The 19768-nt window shown below is 56.6% G+C and overlaps 1 protein-coding gene and 1 long non-coding RNA gene across 3 annotated transcripts in view; one reads left to right on the top strand and one right to left on the bottom strand.

Moving 5' to 3' along the window:
• Positions 1-8752: 8752 nt before the first annotated feature.
• Positions 8753-19266, bottom strand: LOC112403998 (uncharacterized). The gene is made up of 2 exons (XR_003004026.1): positions 19046-19266; positions 8753-9692 (listed from the first exon to the last, which is right to left on the bottom strand). It is a non-coding gene; the product is annotated as an uncharacterized LOC112403998 (long non-coding RNA).
• The window catches only part of USP2 (ubiquitin specific peptidase 2), a 17754-nt gene continuing 7972 nt past the window's right edge, over positions 9987-19768 (top strand). Inside the window, exon 1 of one of the 2 annotated variants that reach the window (XM_024751790.1) lies at positions 9987-10895. In XM_024751790.1, coding sequence (XP_024607558.1) covers positions 10128-10895 — 768 coding nt within the window. In that variant the 5' untranslated portion in view covers positions 9987-10127. Of the gene's footprint in view, positions 10896-19430; positions 19764-19768 lie in introns of those variants that run through there. The other variant, XM_024751791.1, reaches the window with a different exon arrangement.

Below are 19768 nucleotides of genomic sequence, written 5' to 3'. Positions count from 1 at the left end.
TGTCCAGTAAGCAACAGTGAACAATAGTTTAATAAAACAGAGCCCTAGTTCCTCCTCAAGGGATATACATAACAATCTGATGCAAATCTTTGAGTTGGGCTGGAACTAAGGCCCCCAACCAGGTGGAGGATGGTAACTATCTGCTGAGACCCTAGACTGGTATGAACCTAAGGAATGATGTTGACCTTTTCTGACACTCTAATTTCAATCAACTAAAGCTCTCTGTTAAACTTTGACCCAATTCTTTTTTTATTTTTTTTTAAATTTTATTTATTTAGTCTTGGCTGCGTTGGGTCTTTGTTGCTGCTTGCGGGCTTTCTCTAGTTGCAGCGAGCGGGGGCTCCTCTTCGTTGCGGTGCGCGGGCTTCTCATTGTGGTGGCTTCTCTTGCTGCAGAGCATGGGCTCTAGGCACACGGGCTTCGATAGTTGCGGCACACGGGCTCAGAAGTTGCAGCTCGCAGGCTCTAGAGCCCATGCTCAGTAGTTGTGGCGCACGGGCTTAGCTGCTCCGCAGCATGTGGGATCTTCCCAGACCAGGGCTCGAACCCGTGTCCCCTGCATTGGCAGGCGGATTCTTAACCACTGCGCCACCAGGGAAGCCCAACTTTGACCCAGCTCTATGCTGAATTCCGCTCAAGCCCCGTCAGGAATACGCAAGCACTCTTAGCTTAAAACTTCCCCAGTTTTGCTGTTCAGGGAGACACTGCTTTGAGGAAGATCCCTTGTATTCTCCGTACTTGCTGCAAGTAAAACATTCTTCCTTATCCTGATCTTTGGCCTGGTTGTGTCTTTTGGCTCAACACCCACCGAGAGGCGAACCCAGTTTTTGGGTAACATTAAGGAAACAAAAGAGTTGAGATCCAGAAGGGATTTGTCTTGGACAAGAAAGAGGGACACCTCTTTCACTGCTTCTGGAGCAGAGTTAAGAATGGATTCGGCTATGTTTGTACACAGAACTTTAAGTGCTTCCCTCCTGATTGCCTCTAGTTTCTCTAGGAAATAGAAGACTCGAGGGACTTGAGGAGGGTGGTGATGGACAGAAATACCAGCCAAAGAGAAGAGAAAGAGCTAAGGACACTTGGAAGGACTGATGGTCCAGGTGAAATTGAAAACCTGGACTTGCCTTGGCACCAATCTACCTGGCTGTGTGGTTTTCTTCACCACCGTGGAGGATGGGGGAAAGGTTATACACAAAGAATGGGAACCGCAAAAATTCAAGTTTCCTCTCAGCTTTTTCTTGAAAGACAAAAGAGAATCTCTTCCACTGACTAAGTGCCACCGTTTACCCACTCAAGGAGGCACCATCAGTCACTGGTCTCGTGCGAGTAAAATGAGCAGAGAGTAGAGAAAGAGGAGCGAAAAAGAGAAGAGGCAGAAGAACTGGCCCTCTCCCAGCCCGGTGGGAAGGAGCGGGAACATTTAGCCTTCCCTAAAAACTGAAAGCTGATACATACGCCCTGGGGTTCAACTTCTGAGCCTTCTCCCCGTGACCCTTCCTCTTTCCCAATACCTTCCAGCTGTCCCGTCGTGTCATATTCAGGTGCTCCACCCCCTCCAAACTCGCGTGCCTTTCCTCCACGTGGTTCTCTGCATATATCGGTCGCCTGAGAGATCCTGGCCGGGCGGGGCTCTAATGACGCCACAATAGGAACAGGCCAATAGCAGTGACGCGTCTCAGTGACGCGAGACGAGGGCTGTCGCTTTGCCTGCCCCGGCGCAATGAGGCAGCTGCCCGCTGGGTGGCGCCGATTTCCCAGGGAGGTCCTCTCCGGCCCCCCTGCGGAGGTGCGGGAGAGGCGGGCAGGAGCCGCGGCCAGGGAGCCCTCTGCGTCAGCTGCTGCTCATTGCGCTGCTCCAGTACCGGCCGGGACTCACCCGCAGCTCCATGCTTGTGCCCGGCTCGACTCGTCCGTCTTCGGAGAAGAGGCAGGTACGTGCCACCTGTCTGAGACTGAGGAGGGGGGATGCGGAGGGCAGTGCCTTTTGAGGCTCAGAAAGTGAGGTGTCAACGACAGCCTGGGCAGAATGGGCACTAGAAATGTAGGGCGAGCGCCAGCTGCGCCGAGGATCTCCAGCTGTGGGTACCAGTTGTATGGGGGGGCGGGGGCCTGCCAGCTGACAGCCTAGGGTGCCGGGAAGAGCCATCTGTGTGCTGATCAGTGTGTTCTAAGGAAACGGTGCTTGGGCAGGACCAGGTCTCTGAGGCCTGTGTGGGATGTGGCTGAGAGTGACGCCTGGACCCTGACAACCCCCTCCCCACGTGTGCGTGGCAGCTCATTTACTCCCTCCTCTCAAAGCTCCTGGGGGCTGTCTCTGGTCAGTTCGCCAAAGAGGGTGGGGTGGGGGGAGGGTAGCAGTCAAGCGGAAGAGATTTTCCACCAATCCCAAACCAGAAAGAGGCATCTTTGAAATTCTCACCAATCCCAAACCAGCAGCAGGCACGCGGTGCTCCAAGGCAAGTAACTTATACTTAACAGTCTAAGGAAGCTCTGGCCAACCCATTCTAGCTAAGGTGTGAACATCTACCTGCTCATCTGGCTGCTCTTAGAATGGGCCTGAGCTGCATCCTGCTGATGCCCACCTCCCCAGGCACAGGCATGAGAAGGTCCCCAAGTCGGAGACGCATAAAGTGGAGGAAAGGAGAGCTGGTTGGGCTGGGGTTGGAGGAGCCACCACTCCTCTGATGCTGTAAAGGATGCCAAACTGGAGTCGGAACGAGGACTGGAATGAGGGCCAGGTACGAGGGCGTCCTCTGAAGTGCATCATCGTGACCTGAGCTGAGTCAGTAGCCTCTTGCTGAGACGGGGTGGAGGCACCATCCCGGGTACTCCCAGTGCTCAGGGAGAGCCATCGAGAAACAGGAGAAACAGACTGCGCGCAGACAAGAGCACCAAGGCCCCAGAGGTTAAGAATGCAGCAGCTTCCTCCTGTGACCCTGCCCAGCCAGCCCCGCTCCGTAGGCTCGGCACCCTGAGCACTCCTACAGGTAGAGTGGACACAGCAGAGCAGCCAGCCTTGCTCCCGGTAGCCTGGGGGAATCTGCACTTGCTATATTTTTCTGGGTGGAGGAGGAAGGAGCCCAAGTGGGCCTGGCCCTTCTCTGATAGGTGGACTGGACATCTGGGAATAGGGCAAGCCCCGTTTGCCTTGCCAGTTATGGGACATGGACCAGCTCAGAAAACCATGGCGCTGTTCTCTGGCATTAGAACAGAGCACTCCTGCAGGGTGGCCTGGAGGCCCTTTTCTCCCTAGCAAGCTTCACCCGGGAGGTACTACTACAAATACTACCACTGATTATAATAATAAGTGGAAGTATTCAATCCAGTAATAATTATCATTTATTGAACTCTTACTATGGGCCAGGAAATTTACAAATATTATTTAACCCTCACACCTGTGAGGTATAGCATTATTATTGCTCTTGCTTTACAGACTAAATAAGGTCCAGACAGCTTAAGTGACTTGCCCACTGTCTCAGAGCCAATAAAAGGGAAAGCCCCGGAATACAAACCCAGGCCTAGAAGTCCATTTTAAAAGAGTTTGGACCGGGAACCTGAGAGGGGTCCCTCCGGCCTCTCCCTACCTGTGTGCCCTTGAGCGAGCTGCTGTCTGCCCCTAGGTCTCCTCCGTTTCAAAACTAAAGGAGGTGGACTGAGGCTTCCTGCTCTTCTGCAGTTCAGCGACTGACACCTCCTTCTCCATATTTTTGCCTAATCCCACCCGCCTCCCTCTACCCTCTTTCCAGTTGTTTCCCCTTGAATCCTCCTTCTGTTCCATTTCAAAATGCCTCCTTTCAAACAGTCTCGTAGGATCTCCTTGCCTGGCACCGGCCCACCTCGAGGGGAGGGCCTGCCACTGCCCCTTTAATTCTCCCCGAGCTTGGAATGCCAGCGAGTGGAGCTAGCCATCTCCGTGAGGTCAGATAAGATACTATATATATCGGAGTCGGTAACCTGAGCTCCGGATTACCCGGCCGGAGTCAGAGCCCTGCCTCTGGGCTGGCCACTGCACTCCCTGCCCTGCTGGGGAAGGAGAAGCCCCCAGATCCTGTCCAGTGTCCCCAGACACAGGTCAGTAACTGCCCCTTTGATGTCCGAACTTCACAGGGCCATTGTCCAGAGGGCCCTGGACTGTCTGTTTGGAGGAGCCCTGTCTGTCTGAGGGAGCATGTGAGAGGCCGCCCCACCGGGCCTGGTAGGTGCTACGGACAAGACCAAGGGCTTAGAGGCCAAAAGGAGGAACAATGAAGCCTTAGAGGAGAGGGAGGGAGCCTGGGACTCTCCCCTGGGGTGGGTACCAGGAGAGTGCCTGGAAGGGTGGTTGGAAAAGAGAATTTAAGGGTTCGAGTACTGCCCAGGGGCCCATATCTTTGCCTTTTCTTGGAAGTGTAGAGATGCCCACCCCCCTCCCAACCCCAAATCAAGGAGCGCCCTATAGAGACACTGCCCTAAGCCCAACCACCTCTTCTCCTCCAGGCAGGATTCTGGCTCTAATCCCCAGTCTCTTTATCTTACCTCTTCACCAACTCCCAGCACTTGGGTAACTACTGGGATATAGAGAGACTGAGAGGGACCCACTGCCCCTTGGATGATCCCCTGCCAAGGCATATTAGGCACTAAACTGGTGGGTCAGTGGGGTGGGTGCCAGCCCCTGAGAGGCAGAGCCTCTAGCGGCAGGCTGGAGGGGAGTGGGCCTGAGAGGAGTAAACAGAACTCCTAGACTATGAGAGCAGAAATACCCCTCACCCTCACCTTCCACTCCACCTGCATCCTCTACTTTGGCCGGGACATTCCTCGACCTAGGAATTGACGCTCGTGTGTAGACAGTGCCCCAGCAGCTGGGCGTGCGGCTTGGAAAGTGTAGGTGACAGGGCCCCTCTCTCAGCCCACTTTACCCTTCAAGGTCAGCTGTCTCACTGTCTCATTCCGATGTTGTTAGCAAGCGGCTTTGGGAAGCTCTGAGGCCACCACTGTGGAGGTTCCCAAGCACCTAGTGGAATGGCTGGGATTCCCCACTCACCTGTCCCGGACACCTGAGTAGGAGGGAAGGGACTAAATCTGGCTGAGGCGCACCTCTGAAGCCCAGCTAGGGGCTCTCTATCCAGGCAGTGGCAAGGCCACAGAAGCTGGCACGCCTTCACCCCAGAAAGGAGAGCAGATCTGGGCAGAGAGGGGCCGTGAAGGCTGCTGGGATGTTGGGCATCACCCATCCCCTACCCTGGGGGCCAGGAGTGCCAGGGATTCCTGGGGAGCAAGTCCCTCCCCTGGCTAGGCAGGTTACGGAGCCCTTCACGTGAGCAACAGGAAATGACAGTGGCTGACGTAAAGGGCTGGTGGCCCCAGGAAGATAGGGTTCATTTTAACCCCTGACTCACCTAGTCTGGGTACCTCGGGGGGTGGGCTGAGCTGCAGCAAGGGTAGGAGGCTGGGGGGGCATGTCCATAACCAGGCCTTGGGCCAAGGGCCCTGGCTGGGGCCAGATGCTGGTGCCAGGGGACATGCAGGAGCTTGGCATCATGGGTGAAATGGAGGCCTCCTGGACCATGTCTCGGCCGATCAGCATCACTGGGGCTCAGGTTGCACCTGGCTTCGCTTTCATTCGCCTGCAGTGGAAACTCGAAGGGCAGCTCCTGCGGGAGTCTGAACCTGCCATGCTGTTGCCTAGACAGTGGATGCCTGGATCCCCCTCAACCCCATGCTGCAGGCCCCCCACCCTGTGCCAGCTCAGGGGGAGGCCAGGGAAGTGAGAAGGGAGGTGGGGGGTTGGCTCCAGGGTAGCTGTCAGCAGGCAGAGCCCAGGTAGGTCCCAGTCCAGCTCCGTCACTGCTCCCAGTGTGACCTTGGGGAAATCCACATCACTTCCCCGAACCCTAGTTTCCTCATCTGCAAATGGGCATAATAATAGCACCTGTTGCTTAGGGCAGTCGTGAGGGTTGAGTTAATACGCAGACATCTTAGTGCCGTTTTAAGCTTTAATAACTTCAGAACTATGAATGCTAAATGCTTCATTTGAATGTCTCATTATTTAAATCTCTTGTCTATTTTTTTTTAATTTTGAATGAAAATATTTTGAATTTCAATTTAATGTAAAAAAATTAAACCTTCAAATGCTGTTTGTCAGCCAGGGGCGCGGGGAAGGCTGTATGAGTGTTGGACTTCGGGCTGCTGAGAAACGAGAGGCAGCCCGAGAAGCACTCAGGGTGATGCCTGGTCCAGGGGTGCTCAGTACCTGCTGGCAGTTGCAGTGGCCAGCTGGCTCACTCATCCTTTCAGGAAGAGGGATGCCACCACACCTCCCAAGAGAGGGAAACTGAGCAAAGCGAGAGGGAAGCCTGGCAGAGCAGGGAAAAGCCGAGGGCCCCGGTGAGATGGCACGGAGGAGGAGGCTGGCCAGGGAGGCTGCCCCCGCTGTCTGAGGTGGCGGGCACCTGGGGAGGCACTGCCTGGAACCACATGCCTGTACTTGCCAGCTCTGGGTAAACAGTGAAAGGAGTCGGGCAGCAGGGGCCCCATGCTGGGCAGGGAGGGGGACGGGGGAATCACAGCCAATCGGCTGGCCTCCCACTGCCCCATGAAAGGGCCATTCAGTTCAGGCCGTTCCTTTGGCAACAAGGAGACTCGTGGCCATGTGAGTGCCCGTCCTGTCCCTGTCTTGCGCAGCAAGGCTATAGCCAGGGCCCCGGCCCACTCTCCCGCCCGGGGTGCATTCTGCAGCCTCCAGGGACAGCCGTGCCAGGTAATGCAAGGGGCGCCAATCCAAGCTGTCTGCTCACCTGAAAGATGCTGGCTGGCACTGTCCTCAAGAGTGAAACTGGGGGTTGGGGGAGGGGATAGGCATGTCAAGGCCTCAGCCCCAGTAGGGACCCTCTCCCCAGACAGGGGAGCTGTAAACCAGCTGCCAGTGCTGAGAGGCAGCTTCCAGGGGGCTGTTAGTGATGGCATGACCACCTGAGACTGCAGGGAGGGACAGGTCTGCCAGTTGCCTGCCAGATTGAAGTAGCAGGAGAGAGGGACTTAGGAGCCCTCCTGCGATTCTGGGGACTGGAAGGTATGGCTCCACCTCCAGACCCCAACCCTTCGCAGTGTTACTTGTGGGCCATCCCAGGGCCGTCTGTCCCCGTCTGCTGCACCTTGTTTGGCCCCAGCACTTCTGCATCAGCAGGGCCAGGAGAGGTCGCAAGCTTGGGGCACTGCCTGCAGAATACCAATTGCCTGGGAACCTCAGTGTGGGGAGGCGTAGAGAGGCCTGAGGGGAGGAGGTGCGAGCTCCTGCCCTGGTGGGGGTGGGGTGGGGTGGGGTCATATCTGATTGGCTGCCAGGTGTCCCAGAGCCCAGCTCCTGAGACCTGGAGTCTCTTTGACTTTGAATTATTGATGGCGCTCTCCAAAGTGAAATCGAGGAGGACTGGTCCCACGCCCCCGCCCCCTGTGCTTCTTTCTATCTCTCCCCCTGGCCTCTCTCAGCCTTCATTCTCTTCCTTCTCTGGACCCCAGAAAGCTAAGCAGATGGGAGGGAAGCTTGTGGTTTCCCCTAGCCCTCCTCCAGTTCTCTTTTCCTAGAAAGGGGTGAAAGTCATGCTGGAGGTGGGAACACAGTGGGGAGGGAGTGTACATGAAGGGTAGGGGGCCTCTGGGCCAGGCGGGAAAAGGGTGGACGATAACTTATAAGCCATGCCTTTGTGATGCCGGACTAGACTGAAAATGGCTGGGGGTCTCTGGCAGGGCCTACAAGTTCTGTTCTGGGGCCTATATGGAAGGTGCCACCTACTCACCTCCCATCCCGGCACCTATCTCACGCCTTACACGGACTGTTTCCAGAGCTCTCTGCCTGGCCCTCGGCACTTGAGGCTTGGCACCAGCTCCTCTCTGCCCTAATGGGCTGGGGCTGCGGCCTAGGGCAGGCTGTGGGCTGCCCGAGCCACTGGCTGCCGAACAGCTAGATTCTGCCCACTGCCCGCTCATCCACTCATCTCCCTGGGGGCTGCTGGGAGAAGCCTGGTGCCCGGGGCTGCGGTCAGAGGCCCGCTGGGCAGGAGACAGCCAGCCCTGACATTATTACAGGCCTACAAAGGGGGGAGCCGGGCTGCCTGGCGGGGGCTGGGGGAGGAGATAATAACCACTGTCATTGTTGAGGGCTTTCACATGTCATTATCTCGTTTATTTCTCGCAACGACACTGGGAGGCAGGAATCATAATGATGATTATTATATACTGATTTTGCAGGTGAGGAAATTGGGGCTTGGGAGGTTAAATGACTAGGGCAAAATCACCCAGCTAGTCAGCCACGGGGCACTCCTCTGAGAGTCCTGGATGACTCTGCCCCCTCACCGCCCCAGGAGCCCTGCTGACCCTCAAGGAAAGAGGCCCGATCCTACCTGCTCCTCCCTCCAAGCACCTCTGGCCTCCAGCTCCATTATAGATAAAGCCTGCGTGTTCACGGTGATGGAGGGACTCTGCGGGCCCCACGTGAGCCTAAATGTGATGGGGTTGCTGAGTCGAGGTAAAGTGGGAAGAGCACTGGGCTGAGAGACATGGACGCCAGCCCTAGGCCTGCTAGTGCATGACCTTGGACAAGTCAGCGGCGCTTTTCCCATTTGTACAGCAGAGAACTTAAGATGGATGACCCCTTCATCGAGTGGACACTCTCAGATGCCCAGGAAGGGGTTGATGGTCCTAACCAGTCTTAATTGGCTGGGGCATGTACTGGACACAGCTGACTCCAAGTTCCTGAAAAACAACTTGGGCAAACATCTTCCGGTTTAGTCTGAGTAAGATCTGGAGGATGTGCAAGTCTTTTGTAGCAACAACTAAAGCGACCTTAACAGTGAGGGTAGGTAACAGGTACAATGCATCTGATAATCACCCTTGTTTCAGCAGTGGGGAAATCTGGGATGGATTCCCAAATCTGACGTCTCTGCGGTGAGACTTGGTTCAGGCTGTCTCACCCCTGTCTGCTTCAGTGTCCTCTATGTAAAGTGTGGTCATGGCTGCCCACTCCCTGGGACCTTGGGAAGATTCAATTGGATGATGGATGTGGAAATGTCTTCTTTTACTTGTGATAAAATATATATGACATGACATGAACCTTAAAAAAAAAGATGGATGACCCTTTAGGGCTCTCAAAACTCCTCCATTCAGAGGTTCTGTGTTCCTTCAGCAGACCCACCCCAGCTGCAAGGACTGGGGGTAGGGACAGGAGGGCTGCCTGCAGTGCAGAATTTAGCCTCTAGGGGGCCCCCTTTGCACAAGTCATTATCACCATGAGCAGTTTGTGATGGGTGCTGGTAGGGGAGAACCCCTGGGAGGCCACAGGGCCCTGACTCCACTTGAAACAGAAGTCTTAGATCAGTGAAGACGGTGGGCTCTACCACACGAGGATCCCCCACCGCAGCAGGTGACCATGTCCAGGGAAGAACTCTGGGATTGGGTCTGGAGACCAAGGTCAGCCTCCTGCTCAGCCACTCATCGCCGCCTCCCCCAAACCACATGGGCCTCCTTTTTCTCATCAAGGATCTGGCCAAGTGATCCTCTCAGGTCGTGCCAGCTCAGACAGTGTAAGATTCGCAAAAGACTCCTGCTCGTCCCGTAGGTCAGAAAGCGAGGGAGCAGTCTTAACTCTTGGAACGTCCAGCGTTTCCAATCCGGGGGGTGAGGGCGGTGGCATCCCCCCATCTCGGGAGTATCTGCAGAAGCTGAGGAGAGGAAGCAGATGGGACCTGGGTTGGAATACTATTTGTTGCTTGAAGGGCTGCAGAGGTAGGGCAGTCCCTGCCTCACCCTGGGGTCTTTGAGGGGAGCAATTGGAGTGGCCAGGACGTGCTGAGACTGATTGCCCGGTGTGGTTTACAAAAGCCAGCTCAGCTCTCATGCTTTCCCTGAGGTGTGAAAGCATGGGTGCGTGGAGACCTGCATGCCTGTGTGCGTGCGCGCAAAGGCAGAGGTGTGTCTCAGCGGTGGGCCAGCCTCTCGTGGAGTTAGACTGTGTGGTCCCTGGTTGAGGTCTGGCCAGCTGGGGATGGAGAGCAGGTACAGTGGGAGCCTGACCCCCAGCAGGGCCCTCTGACAACTGCTTTCCTTGTCTTTCAGCCCATGAGGCTCCCAGTTCCCATTGAGTGCCGCCCTGAAGGATGTCCCAGCTCTCCTCCACCCTGAAGCGCTACACAGAATCGGCCCGCTACACAGATGCCCCTTATGCCAAATCGGGCTATGGCACCTACACTCCCTCCTCCTACGGGGCCAACCTGGCTGCCTCCTTCCTGGAGAAGGAGAAGCTTGGTTTCAAGCCCAGCCCCCCCACCAGCTTCCTCACCCGTCCCCATACGTATGGCCCCCCCTCCATCCTGGACTATGACCGAGGCCGCCCCCTGCTGAGACCCGATGTCATCGGGGGTGCTAAGCGTGCGGAGAGCCAGACTCGGGGCACCGAGCGGCCTTCAGGGAGTGGACTCAGCGGGGGCAGTGGCGTCCCTTATGGAGTGACCACCAGCTCCCTCAGCTACCTGCCCATCAATGCCCGCGACCAGGGGGTAACCCTGACCCAGAAGAAGTCGAACAGTCAATCAGACCTGGCCCGGGATTTCTCCAGCCTCCGGACCTCAGATAGCTACCGGCTAGACCTGGGCCGCAGCCCCATGCTGGCCCGCACGCGCAAGGAGCTGTGTGCCCTGCAGGGGCTCTACCAGGCAGCCAGCCGCTCCGAGTACCTGGCCGACTACCTGGAGAGCTATGGTCGCAAGGGCAGCGCACCGCAGGTGCCCACCCAGGCCCCTCACTCACGAGTCCCTGAAGTCCTCAGCCCCACCTACCGACCGAGTGGCCGTTACACGCTGTGGGAGAAGGGCAAGGGCCAGGCCCCTGTGTCCAGCTGCTCCAGCTCCCCAGGGCGAAACACCATGGTGAGTTTGCCCGAGGGACCCGGTGATGGGCTGGGGAGGCAGCCACTGATGAGGAAAGGACTCCCAACTTGACCGATGATCGAAGGCAGAGGTTTTTCTTCCCAGGCCTCACAGTGGCTGCTCCTGCAGCCCAGGTGGGGATGAGCCAGGGAAGTAACCTCAGCACGTCCGGTGCCCTCATGGTTTGATGCCTTGCCCAGGGACTTTCCCACTCTCCCCAGGAAACCCACTTCATGACCTGTGCGCTCAATGATGGCCCAGCAGTCATCTTGGAAATGCTCGGCTACCCTCATGTACACTGGGATTCTTATCCTCTACTTTCCCACCCAACATGCCAGGGTCCCCTGCAGGCCCTGCCCCATCCTGGACTGACTGCTGAGGCCCCCAGACCACCAGTGTGCCCCGTGGTAAGAGAGGCCCCCTGGCCCTGATTGCATCTCTCCTCCTGCTCAGGCTTTTACCTCCCAGTCCAGAGACGTGGCTTAACGTTGGGACATAAGACATCAGGAGAAGAGGGTCTCTCCTCTGATGGACCCTGCCTGGCTCAGGACAGGGTGTCTGGACAGGAGTTGTCCTCATGTGTCTTTGGAGAAAATGGTGCAGAACTTTCTGTCTAGGGCTTTAGACGATCCAATCCCTCTCTACTCCAATAGTGCCTGGGCTCGAATAATGGAAGAGGCTCTGCTGGAGACAGAGTAAAGGCTGGCGTGGCCCCACCCACATCTAATCCCTGAACACACCTCTCTTGGGGCACTGACTACAATTCCGCCTTTTCTGTAGTCATTAGTTTACCCATTAGATGGTGAGCTCTCATAGGATGAGAAAGAAATCAGATCTCTAGATCCCTCACCATGTGCCTAGCTCAGTGTAGAACTCAGCTGACGTGCTTATCATGTGGATGGATGGATGGATGGATGGATGGATGGATTGGTGAGTGGGTGGGTGGATGGATGGGTGGGTGGGTGGATGGATGGATGGATGGATGGATGGTTGGGTGGATGAGTAGGTGGGTAGATGGACAGGCAAGCATATGGGCAGGAGAACTGGGTGTTGTGTTGCCTTCATTACTCTATGTACTCTTCTCCTACTCTTAGGACACGTGTCTCTTGGAAACAATAGCTATGCCATAGCAAGAAATGCTGCTTAAGGGGCTTGTCCAGAAAAATGCAGCAGGGGTGCAAGATAGGGGTGGAGCTTTGAGGCACGGATCTTGAAGCTTGTCATAACTAAAGGTCTTGTGAGGCCAACTTTGATACCATTACTTAGAGAGTCTTGGCCTTGCTGGGCCGTCTGTGAGGTGCCATGGGAGATGCAAAGGCTGGTGCCTCCCAGAGCGTTCAGGCCCTGAAAGGGCAGGGCTGGCTATGTCGGAGGGACGAGGAGTGGCACACGACAGAGCTGGCCCGAGAGAGAAAGACATGCTCTCAGGGCACGTGCGCGTGGGGTGGAGCGTGATTCACTTGAACAGGTCTGGTGTTGCACATCTCAGGGACAATCAGAAAGCAGCTCTCAGTGGAGGGGCTTGGGTGCTAGAGGCCTCTGAGGGGCACCCTCCCTTTGCTCAAAAGAGAAGGGCTATTTATTTATTTATTTATTTATTTATGGCCATGTTGGGTCTTTGTTGCTGCGCACGGGCTTTCTTTAGTTACGGTGAGCAGGGGCTGCTCTTACTTGCGGTGCACAGGCTTCTCATTGTCGTGGCTTCTCTTGTTGCGGATCACGAGCTCTAGGCATGCAGGCTTCAGCAGTTGTGGCACGTGGGCTCAGTAGTTGTGGCTCGCGGCTCTAGAGCTCAGGCTCAGTAGTTGTGGCACACGGGTTTAGTTGCTCCGCGGCATGTGGGATCTTCCCAGGCCTGGGCTCGAACCATGTCCCTTGCATTGGCAGGCAGGTTCTTAACCACTGCGCCACCAGGGAAGCCCGAGAAGGGCTCTTTACGGGGCTCGATGTTCCTCAAAGTGGGGTCTGCAGACTGCCTACCTCAAAATCACCTACACAGCTTAACAATTCAGGGGTCTGGGCCCCACCCAGACCCCCCCAAATCAAATTCTCTAGGGACAGTGCCTGGAAATCTGCCCTTTTCACAAGACTGTCAGGTCATCTTCAAGCACACCGAGGTCCGAAAACCTCCCCTCCACAGACTGGACTGCAGAGCCACTCTCAGGCCCAATCCCAGGAGAGCAGGGCTTCCTCCTTCCCACCCAGGCACATTCCAAACCTCCCTGGAGCCTGCTGCCCTCCACCCCTTCCACAGGGGACACCCCGGCCCCACGTCCACCCCCAGGGCCAGGGTGAGGGGAATTCTGAGAGAGGACCTCAGAGGAGCGGCAGATTGAGCCAGAGCAAACTCAGCCACCCTAGCATACCTCCTCCCGTCCAGAAGCAACCCACAACACAGGGAAGTAGCCAGCAGCCCAACAGCTGAGCTAGGGTTTCACTGTGAGCTCTCGCTCCAGAAGATGCTATCAACTGGGAAAGGCCCCTCGTGGGCTCCGTGGTGTAAGACCTTGATTCAACCTCACCCTCACCCCTCTAACCTCAGCCCTCTCTCTCCTCACCACCCTCACCCTCGCCTCTGGAGCTGACGACATCTTGCTGGCGTGAGAACATCCCTGTTCGTGGGGCCTGGACCACTTCTGCCTAGAACCAGGTCCAGTTTCTTTTCCGACCTCCATCTGGGGATCTTACCGTCTCATTCATTCATTTACGGTGCTCGGCTTACTAGCAGCATAACCTCAGAGAAGTTCCCGAACTCCTGAACCTGTTTCCTCTGTAAAACGAGAGCAATCGTAGTTCCCACTGCATAGACTGTCGTGAGGAATCAAAGGTTGCGTGTGAAAGGGCCTGGCCCGTAGTAGGTGCTCCATACGTGTCAGTCCTCCTTGCCCCCTTCCAGGTGCTCCAGGAGGCAGGAGAGGTTTGAGCCATGGCCCCTGCCCTCGGGCACATGCACAACTAACTTGGGGAGATAAGTTCCAAAAACAGTGGCAGTAGGAGGCCTCCCTAGGTGTTTGCAGTGTCATAGGTGATGGGGAAGGGAGAGGTCATCCGAGGCTGGGATGGACTGCTCTGACCGCTGGAAGAATATTTTGCCTCTTTAACCTTGGACACCTCTCACCTGAGCTGCTTCCTCACCCACGAAAGGGAATGGTCATGCCTGCCCTGCCCACCTCCCAGGGATGTCATGAGGTTCAAAGCAAATAATGGACGTGGAGGAATCTGAAACCAGTAACATGTGATGGGAGAGTCGGTTTAAACTTAAGGGGGGAAAGGAGATGATGGAAAAGAAGGGGCACTTGGCAGCTGACTAGAGTGGGAGAGGGGACGACCGTTGGGAGGAACAAAGGTGAGAAGGAAGCGCATCCTGGGGCGGAGCCAGCATGATCTGACTCCTCTGGGGCAGCCGTGGCCCCAGGGCTCTCAGGGTAGCTGACCTGAACTACAGTTGAAGTACAGTAAAGGGAGGTCACGAGCAGGACCGCCCACCGGGGACTAGAACAGTTCTAACCAGACTCAGTCCCCTTGTTAATAGTAACAGCCCACATGAACTTGGACTGTCACAGACTCAGCTGAACACGGGTGAAGGACTGGTGTAGGGGGACAAGAATTCTGAATACCCCCCCACCTCACCCCCAGCGTGCTTAAGTACCAACAAAATGCCAATCCACGGAGGGTGCAGCTCAGCCTGGGACAGTGAGGGCTGCCCCAGGCTCCACCTTACGACAGACTGGAGAGGAGGGAGGTGTGTTGGTTCAGAACCGATTAAAAAAAAAACAAAACCTTTCACTGCCTTCAGTGGGGACTCCAAGCCAGGAAGCCAGCCCAGGTGAGTTGGCCCTGCAGAGAGCCAGGGGCCCAAGCACCCAGCCTGGTCACGTCCCCCCTCTGCCCCACCTCTCCTGCTCCCTTGGGCCTATGGAAGGACAAGCTGTTCCCACTGAGCCCTTCCAGGGCTGCGCTTTAACCCCTACAATCCATCCTAATCCTCCTCCGCTCCACCCCCTCCAGCTGCTCCCTCCCCGGCCCTGGCATTCTGCCTGCTGGCCTCAGCCCTGCCGAGGCCACCCTCTTCTTTCCTGGGGCCCTCCAGAGCACAAGCCACGGGCCCAGGCATCTCCTGCTCAGATGCAGGGCCTGACCCGGCCTCTTGCACACCCGTGCCCTCTGCTCTGGGACCTGTTGCTAGGAGCAAACGGCCTGGGCACCTGGGTCCTATTTGCCACTGGGGCTGCTGACTCATCTCGCAAAGCCTCGGGTTCCAGCTGTTCAGTGACAGGGAGATTATATAAGCCGAGGTCATGTGATTTTTCTCTCGGGTGGGACTTTGGACTTACTGCTGCCAAGCAGTAGGGGGAAGGGAGGAGTTTTACTCCAAAGAGAACTACTTGAGGACAGCAGGGGCTGCCCTAGTGCTCCTGGGTTAGAGGTGTGACCTTCCTCTCTGTCCCCTGCCTTCTCACTGTTTACTCAGCCACTCCGAACTGCATCCCTGCTGTCTTATTTGTCCAGCTTGGCAGCCTGAGACCCTGGGGCTTGTCCTCACCCACTCGGCCACCCAGAGGAGGCTGGACTTCCTCAGGGCCTGAATCTGTGCTGACAGCATAGGAAGGTCACACAGAGGAGCCCTTAAGCCAGAGGGGTCCCACGGCCAGGAGTAGTACTAGCTGCTGAGAAAGAAAGGGCAGTCGTTTTGTAGTCTGTGGTTAGAATCAGCCAGACACTGATGTCTCCAGCCCTTGAAGACCGGCTGTGGGCTATGACCTGGCTGGTGGCCTTGGTGCTGCCTTACCCGGGCTCGTTTTCTCAATCAGTGCCCCGCACTGGGCTCCCTGCCTCCCCCTCCACCCCGCCTCGGGGATGTCTCCATGAGTTAACGTGGCGCAGGGGTGGGCTCAGCAAGGCAGAAGTTAATCCAAGCCTGGCAAAATGTTCCCTGCCCCCGGGAGAGCCGCTCCACTGACCATCGGCTACAGAAATGAACAGCATGTTCAGGGCCCAGAGCTGCACACGTGGCCCCCTGCACCCTCTCACCTCAATGGGTCCGTAGAAACTGGTGCCCCACACAGAGGTATAAACGAGAGAGGGAAGTGTGTGGGCCTCTGGAATCCAGCTGGTTCAGGCCGGGCTGCCCAGGGGCTCAAAGGAGTACAGAGCTTTTGGCCTCCTGGAGTCTGAGTGATGCAGGGAGGCGGAGCTTCCTACAGACCTAGGTACCGCTGGCTGGCCCTCCGTCCCCAAGGGCACTCGTGGGCTGAAAGCCAAACCTCCTAACAAGGACTCTGAGCCCCTACCAGTTCCGTCAATCAGGCCACCAGTCTGTCCCGTCTGCGGTGGTAACAGCAGGTGCGCCCAGGAGCAGGGCCTAAGCAGTGTTTCCAAATCCAGGACCAAGCTGCCCACTAAGATCTGAGGGAACAAGGTATTCGCCGTCTTGCCTTCGTAGAGCTAACGCTGACTTTAATTTATTTAAATACTCCATCCGTGCCAGGAAGGATCTGAGGTGAGATGATACCTACGGGGTAGGCAGGCCAAGCACAGGGTCTGAGAAATGGCCGTCTCGGGCTGCAGGAATGAGCCCTGCAGAGATTAGCTCAGTGTGTCTGAGGCAGAAAGTCATGGAGCCAGAGCCAGATTCAGATCCCAGAAGACTATATGCTTTACCCACCCCACTTCACGAAATGGCACTGAGGAGAAAGGGTCTCAGAGGGGCTTGGCTAGTTGAGAAAGGACCACGGTTCTTCCTCGGCTGTGTCCTGCAGCCGTCAGACCTGCCTGACAAGACTGGACCCTGTGGGAATTCTTTCCGCCCCGGCTTCTCAAAGGGCGCCAATGCAGGAGCTTTCCCCAGCTGGGCCTCCCCTCTCCCAGCAATGCCCCTAACCTCCCGCATCCCAGGAAAGATGGAGAGAGCTGGCAGAATGTCATGATGCCCCGGGGTGGCTGGCCTATGTCATGGGGAGACAGGCCAAATGCTCCAGGGGGTGAGCACCTGATAGACAGCGCTTCCTGCAGCTCACTTACTCAACATGCAAACCCAGACTCGCCCCACCCTCTGAGGCTCAATGGGACTTCCAGGATGGCCAGCAGAGCCTGCTCTGGCCCCCTTTCATGATGAGCTCAACATCTTTATTAAGCACCCACTAAGAGAACCCACAACCCTGCCCTTCAGGAGGTATCAGTGTGATGGTACAATCAACACACAAGCTCAGACCACTTACAGAAGCCTTAGAGACACTTATAACACAAAGATAAACATATTAAGACAAATTCATACAGTGGAAACTGAATGCTAGTAGACTGAGGGTATACAGGGATGGTGTTTCGAGCTGGGTGGAGTTCATTAGAGAAGGCTTTGTAGAAAACATGAGTTTTGAGCAGAATTTACAGGTTGGTAACTGGCAGAGAACAGGAAAGGCATTCCAGAATCTCCTGGTAATTGTTCCTAGCATGGGTTTTGCTGTAGGACGGGTCTGGGTTCAAAGCCCCACACTGCCATTTACAAGCTACGTGGTCCTGGAAAGTCATTTGACCTCTCAGGGCTTAAGTTCCTTCATCTAGAAAATAGAGGTAATAGTTCCTACATCACTGTGTTATTATGCAAGTTAGCTGGGCTAATATATATAAAGCACTTAGCAGTGCCTGGCATTTAGTGAGTACTTCATCGATGGCAGGTTTTTTTTTTTTTTTTTGCGGTACGCAGGCCTCTCACCGCTGTGGCCTCTCCCGTTGCGGAGCACAGGCTCCAGACGCGCAGGCTCAGCAGCCATGGCTCACGGGCCCAGCCGCTTCGCGGCACGTGGGATCTTCCCGGACCGGGGCACGAACCTGCGTCCCCTGCATCAGCAGGCGGACTCTCAACCACTGTGCCACCAGGGAAGCCCGGCAATTTTGTTTTTTAAGCAAGAGAAGGCAAGTGCTAAAGCAGGTTGGTTGGCAGCGGGGATCAGAGAAGAGTGAGGGTGGTGACAGTGGTGTCGTCCGGCCTATGGATGACAGTCTCACAGACAGGGCTACCTGAGGTTTCCAGAATGGATAGAAGAGTCAGGTGTTTCAGGGCAGGGGAGTGATGTGATGAAATGCAAGCCTTGCTGCAGACAGTGTGGTTAGGAAGGGTGTGGTTAGGAAGAAGGAAGCATGGAGGAAAAGGCTGTTGCATTTTGTCCAGGGTCCAGGTTTGGTCACCTGGCAAGGAGAGTGACTGTGGAGATCACCCCTCCTAACATCAAGCCTCACTTATCACCCAGGAGAACGCCCTGCAGCTCCTGCCACCTGCGCACTCCTCCCACCACCGCTACTGGAACACACAGGGGCAACCGTCTGTGCTCCCCCCCCAGTAGCACAAAATCGCTGTTCTGTGGGAGGCCTGGGGTACAAGCCATACATGCGTCCTGGACACACTCCCCATGTGGCTGTGGTCGTGTGTGCCGTGTGCGTGTACATGTGGGGATGACAGGCCAAGGGAAACAGAAGGAGGCCACAGATGAGTAACAGCACACACTGCTGCCTCCCAGAGTATTTTTAAATGCTAAAAATACTGGCTAAAAATAGCCATCAAGCTCCAAACAAGGTACTTTCTCCAGGCAGATTCTGTGTGGGTCCCTGATAGGTGAGGGGGGTGGAGCAGCAGCAATCTTCAAGCATTGCTGCCCTTAGGGTCAGAGGAGTACACTCACCCCACACCAGCGGAGCACCTATTTCTCCACCGTGGTGGTACTTTCTCCCCATCTCCCAAAAACAAATCAAAATTTGAGATTCTAGGAAAGATGGAGTTGGGTAACTGGGTAGAAGAGGCCAGAAAAGGTTCCTTCCTGGGGCCAAAAGGTACGGTGATGTATTGTACCATATAAAAATATGGGCATTGCCTCGCTTGACAGTGGGCCAAACTAGGGCTGGAGGGAGGAGGGGTGCTCAATGCCGAAGCCGTGGAAATCTACCTTCCTAACCTGGGCCCTGTGACCCTCACGGTCTGTGTCGATGTTGGGCTCCAAGAAAGCCCTGAATGCTGAATCCCCCCTGAATGCTGTGCAAAAGTTTGTGCGTGGGTGCATTTTTCCCTGAAAAAAATAAGTACAGAGCTTTCATCGGGTTCTCAAAATGATCTGCAGCCCCCAAAAAGTTAGGAATCGTTTGCCGCCTTGGGGGAAGCTCACCCGGCTGACACTCGTCCTTGGAGACGTGTCCTCTGCGGGCCTCAAAGACAGTTTCTCGAGTCCCAACCCCGAGGTGGGTGCCGGACTCCGCGCTCCGGTCCTGCCGGCCCCCGGGGGCTGCCAGGTCTCTGCGGCCGGCGGGCTCTGTCGGCGGCAAGGGGCTGGGGGCAGCCAGGCGGTGGGCGGACCCGCGGGAAGCGCGGGGTCTGGCGGGGTCTCAGCCTCGCTCGGGTCCGCGTGCTGGCGGCCGGGGGCGGGGCCCAGCGGGGGCGGAGCTGGAGCCCTGGTCCCGCCCCAGCGCTGACGTCGCGCGGCCAGCGGCGCGGGCGGGGCCGCCAGTCTGCTAGAGAGAGAGAGAGAGAGAGAGAGAGAGAGAGCGCCGGTGCAGGGGCGGTTGGCGGCGTGCGCCGCGGAGGTTGAGGCGGAGGTGCGCGCGATCTGCCTGCTGTAGCGGTTGCCGCCGGGCGCCGCGGACGGTGTCCTGTGGCGGCCTCGCCGGCCTGGGCGTCCGGGCCGTGGGATCGCGCGGTACTACCCCGCGCGCCCTTGGCCAACGTTAGGCGAGGGGTCGAGCCCGCCACCCGCCCGTCAGCATGCGCACCTCGTACACCGTGACCCTGCCTGAGGAGCCCCCCGCAGCCCCCTTTCCCGCCCTCGCCAAGGAGCTGCGGCCGCGCTCCCCTCTCTCCCCTTCCCTGCTGCTCTCCACCTTCGTGGGGCTCC

The sequence above is a fragment of the Neophocaena asiaeorientalis genome, unplaced genomic scaffold, assembly GCF_003031525.2.
Source record: "Neophocaena asiaeorientalis asiaeorientalis breed wild unplaced genomic scaffold, Neophocaena_asiaeorientalis_V1.1 scaffold479, whole genome shotgun sequence".
In the NCBI taxonomy this organism is placed as follows: domain Eukaryota; kingdom Metazoa; phylum Chordata; class Mammalia; order Artiodactyla; family Phocoenidae; genus Neophocaena; species Neophocaena asiaeorientalis.
This window is presented reverse-complemented; position numbering and strand designations above follow the sequence as displayed.